This window comes from Volvox carteri (assembly GCF_000143455.1).
Source record: "Volvox carteri f. nagariensis unplaced genomic scaffold VOLCAscaffold_32, whole genome shotgun sequence".
NCBI lineage: Eukaryota > Viridiplantae > Chlorophyta > Chlorophyceae > Chlamydomonadales > Volvocaceae > Volvox > Volvox carteri.
In genome coordinates, this window is record NW_003307575.1 from 1,280,068 (window position 1) to 1,285,284 (window position 5,217).

The window sequence follows — 5,217 nt, forward strand, 5'->3', positions numbered from 1 at the left end:
GCCTTGTTACCGTACTCCGTACTCATTCACCCATACATTCATTGTGTGTGTATGTGTGAAAAGTTACCATCACCCGAACCGACCAGAACCAAAGGTGTGCCTGCATGGCAAGCTCACAATTTTAACACCCGGTCTATTCATTCATTCATTCATTCGTTCAGACAAGCAGACATATCCACACGCCTCGTCTTGAACTGTGCTTCAGTCCTGCTAAGGGCCCCCGGCACTCGACCAGACTACATGTGTTCAAAAAGATACCACCACCCGAACCGAACCAAACCAGGGGCATGTTAACCACACCTTTCATTCGTCCATTCATTCATACATCCAATCATTCACGCAGACAAAGAAATGTAAGCACACGCGCCTGCCCTGCAGTAGTGTGGCCCGGCACAATGTAGCTGTAGTAGCTGGTACACGCATAGCACGACCACCAGCATCTCGAGAGGCCTTTTCAGCGGCCAGCTACTAAATAATGCATGAACGTCACGTAGAGGAAGGTAGCATAATACGAGCCGTCAACGATAGGACCATCACCGCCAACCGGACTGCGTGAACCTGTCTCCAGTGCGTCACACAGCACACTGACTGCCTTGACGCTTCCAGTTGAGGGATCCATGTCGAGGTCGGCCAACCTGTCTGTCAGTGAATGGCGGTAAGTCAGCCACAAACCAGTCTGTACCTAATTCCAGGTTGGATAGAGCCTACTTGAGAGTGGCGTGCTGGTTCTGTTTGTCCTTGTAGTTGAGATCCTGGGACGAGATGTTGACATGGGGCATGCGCTTGCTCCGCGAGCGCAGTGCAGGGAAGCTGATGAGGTATGGCCCGATCATCATCATCTTCCGGGGGTTGATGAGCTGGCGCCTGCAGCACGTGTTACAGTGTCGACATTGCTGATCCTATTTGGTACCAGTCATTCGCCCGTGAACGCATGGCCATGCTCCTGGCTTTTAATGTACCCCACAGCAGGCCCGTGTACCTTAGGCGCCAGCCAATGTGCATTTGGTCAATAGTCAGCACGACGGGTTGGAGCACGGACACCCACGTCACTGCAAGGGGCAATGTAAAAAGCTACCTCCTCCAGCTGGCGTTGTCCTTTGACGCTGAGACCCCGGATGATACCCCGCAGCAACTGTTGAATTGTGCCGTCAACGAGTCCTGAATGTCAATCGATGTCCGATGGTTAACAAGTCAAGGCATGTGTACGCGCACGCCAGCCTACACTACTCACGCATGCCGACACTGCATCATACCTCGTTGTTGTGATGTTTTGAGCAGTCGGACGGGTTCACTGCGTGATGTATCTGCCCGAGCGTATGCCTGTAGCCTCACTCTATCAGCCTGGAAAAGGGATGTCCGCCGCTTAATCTCCCTGTCCAGCGCTATTCGATCTGCCCGCTCGGTGATCAATGCGGATGTGACCACCTTGAGCCGCTCAAAGAGCTCAACGTGTCCCGCACGCTCAAGTCCCTTGGCAGAACGGAAGGGGACAATGACACTTGGGTCTGTCGCGACTCGCTGTGTCGCAGCGACTCGCAGTGAAGCAGCGTCGACTGAACGCTTCAATTGGTGATTTCTGTTGAGGGCCAGACATGCGGCACACAGCCGTCCAGCTGAGGAGGAGAAACTGCAGACAACGGACCGGATGGAGTCGATTTCGCCGTAGTATGCTGGAAGCTGATTCTCTAAGAATGTATCCGCCTGTGGCGCCATGTCAGGATTCCCATGTGGGTTAACATTTGTCAGGCAGACCAACATGCTAGCATTGCCTTTGCCCGACCCACATGCACTGACCTTATCAAACCGCCATGCCATCAACAACCCGGGGTACCAGGCTAGCGCGCGCCCTGCATCGTCGCCCGTGTCCATGATGGCGGCCTCAATGTCCCGCGGCCCCAACACACCCGCCTGGGAACAGCCGTATAGGCAGGCATAACATTCGTCGCGCAGTCCAGGGCACGACATCCCACCGATAACACGGCGCCGACGCTCGGCTAGTTGTTGCAGGAAGGCGGGGCGCGCTGGACGGGCGCCCGGCATGGGTAACGGACCGGGCAACGGCGCCGTGCTTCGAAGCCCGCGCTGCGACAACAGGTCTGAAAACATGGCATACCGGCATCCGTATCCAACACTGCCGGTGCGAAGGCTGCGAAGGACGCATACTTTACTCCACAGCTAGATCCATCGAAGCCACAAAGCGCCTGAACACAAAATTGTGGGTACAGGACCGTGCATGGCGCTGGGTGGCCACAGCAACACAAGTTAATCGTGTGCTGGCGTCCACAGACTCTGCAATCAAGCTGACGTTTCTCCAGGACTTCCATAGCAGAGGCTGACGTTTCTCCAGGACTTCCATAGCCGAGACTTCTCCGCCCCGAATACTTCCATGCATGCACCATGGTTCATTTAGCACCGTTCGACACAAGAACCTATGGTGATAATATAAACTGGCATACTTATTGCAATGGTTTACCGAGATTTTTAGAAATGCTTCCCTACTGTCTAAATACCTTCAGCTTTTTAAAAGGAACACGCCTCAGATATTGCACAACAACGGCATAGAGATGTATAAGTATACCAAAAGCACTTCTAGCGCCGCGCACTGCCATGCATTAATGCATAAACCACCATTCCGTACAACAAGAGTTTGGTGCGCATGTAAGTATGGGTTGCAAGCATGCCACAGTCGATAATCTTACAATAGTATTACATACCTACCCAACTTCAGCGTTTAGCGTTGATTACATAGAAGATAGGTTACTTTCGGGTAGGAGTGGCGAGTAAATGGCCGCTATAGATGTCGCCCTGGAGGACACTGCGGAAGATGGAGACCCTCGAGACCAGCTGACACGAAGTCCAAATGACGCGGTATGTCTTTTCATGCTTTGTGGCTTCCAACCATGCAAATGCGCCATGGTGCACTTGCAGCCATTCGCCTTCACTCGGGGTTTAATTCTCTGCTGTCTGATAGTCTGATGTCGCGGCTCTCGCGACGTGTCTTCATGATGTGCTGGACGGGGACGATGAACGGGTGGATGCTGTGCGTCGTCAATTCGAAGAAGATCTCGGCGTCTACTCCGTTGGTTAAGCATGGGAACTGTTCCGAGGTGAGAGATTGATCACAGAGAGAAAAGCGCGAGTCCGTGCCAGAGACGTGGGGTGGCGATGTCCCTGTGCCGAGAACAACCGGAAACTTTGCGAATGGTGTTTTGAAAGACAGTGTGTCCTTTATTGCAGAGGATTTCCAGCTCTCCCCGCTTCGCGCCGCCATGGCACTGAGAGGGAATGTACCGGGCCTTACCGTCTCGGACGCGAAATCCCTCTTGTTCAAGATGAAAACGGCATCGGAGGGGGCCGTGGAGGATCAGGGACACAGGGACGCGGAGACTGGCACCGTCGAGGACGCGGTGGAACTGTGGTCCCGATGAGTGCACCAGCCGCCATCACCGAAGCAGAGGATGTGCCACGCCGCGTCAAGTCGCGTGGTGCTACTGGTAAGTGGCGACGTGAGATGTGTGGCAGGGAACAGTGGGCAACCTAGAAAGGAGGAACCCACCTCACCCCACCCACCCAGTTGTATAATGTTATACATACCGACGTCTATGAAACATCATACCATATGACAACAGAAATGCCCCCCTTGTTTTACAACCCTGTGTAGGCGAGTTCAAAACAAACTGGTCAGAGCTCGGCAGTGTAGACCCATATGCCTGCTGCATCAGCGGCGGCATCAGGGGGTGGTTCATCGGTGCTATGACACGTACACGGCCGGTCGCATTCACCAAGCAGTACTGCTGCTGAAAGCCGCTGTGGGTTATGCGTGGTTAGATGCCATACTACAATGGCCTGTCTGTTTTCTGCGCCAACGTTTGGCGTTTGTGCGTGGACAATCCGGGAGTCAACAGCAGGAGGGAGGACCCCTGACATGGGGAGCGCGGGTAGCCAATCCCACCAGGAAACGGTGCTCCTCCCAACTCGAGTATTGTTGGACAGGGGATTTGACCCTGGGTCTGTCTGAGACAAGCGGCGAAATTTAACCCGCCACTTATGGGACTGCCGATGCACAACCGATAGTTAGTGGTGTACGTTTGGGCACCGTCAGGATGGCTCCGCTAGATCGCGGAATGATAGGTGGGCGAATCCACCTGACTGATTGGCGCCTATCAGTGACAGTCGCGCACCGCGACCGGGTCCGGTGGGCCTGTCCCAACGTTAGTGCAGGATGGTAGGCGGGCATATCCAAGATTGATTGATAGGCGATGACTCCGGCCGCGTATCTCGGACGTCCCCTCGTGCCCAGCGTTGATGGTGGGCGAATGTACGATACTTCCGTTGGTATCGGTACATAAGACCAGAGTGGTGCATGTCTTTCTATCTCATCTTAGGATGGATCGGTATTCCTTCATAGGAATCTCCTAAAGTCTTCTTGCCGTTCATCACTAACCCACAGACTGTAACCCTGATATCGCGACCAGTATCCTTGCCTTCATATTCTTAACAGGTTATGAGCCCCGGCTCACGCTAAGCAGCACCTACCTCTAATACTCGTATTCCACAATGGGGAATGACAAGCTTGACGAGCCTCTGGACTTGAACAACTACGCCACCTGGCAAATTCGATTCAGCGTGGTGTGTATGGAGCTTGGGCTTGAGCAGTCCTTGCTCGCCGAGCCGGGAAACGAGGAGCAGATTCGACAATCTCGTAAGGTTATCAACTGTTAAGAATATGAAGGAGGCAAGGAGACTGGTCGCGATATAAGGGTTACAGTCTGTGGGTTAGTGGTGAACGGCAAGAAGACTTTAGGAGATTCCTATGAAGGAATACCGATCCATCCTAAGATGAGATACTAAGACTAGCACAACTCGTGTCTTATATACCAGTACAAATGGAAGTATCGTACAGATGTCCACCATCCCTGGACCTGAGGTCACGTCCGAGATACGCGGCCGAGAGACTCGAGGCAAGGTCGAGGTACGGCCGAGGCAAGTCGAGGTATGGCCGAGGCAAGGTCTAGGCACGGCCGAGGCAAGGTCGAGACACGTTCGAGGCATTGCCTATCATCGCCTAACTACCAACTATCTAGGTTTGGATAGGACCGCCCTTCAACACGCCCCCTCGGGAAATATCCCAACTCGCAGTAGCACATTTGCTCCACCAATGGGCACTTCACACAACGCCCATAGCTTCTCTGCACCGTTTGAACTTCACTTCTCCCA

At 53.6% G+C, this 5,217-nt stretch overlaps 1 protein-coding gene across 1 annotated transcript; it reads right to left on the minus strand.

The window, feature by feature from the left end:
• Positions 1–704: 704 nt before the first annotated feature.
• Positions 705–2,573, minus strand: VOLCADRAFT_105720 (uncharacterized protein; the record flags this gene model as incomplete). Its single annotated transcript, XM_002952861.1, has 5 exons — positions 2,361–2,573; positions 1,795–2,333; positions 1,643–1,701; positions 1,232–1,576; positions 705–864 (listed from the first exon to the last, which is right to left on the minus strand). The coding sequence occupies exons 2-5, from the start codon at positions 2,104–2,106 to the stop codon at positions 705–707; spliced, it is 876 nt and encodes a 291-aa protein (XP_002952907.1). The 5' UTR covers positions 2,107–2,333; positions 2,361–2,573.
• Positions 2,574–5,217: the final 2,644 nt, after the last annotated feature.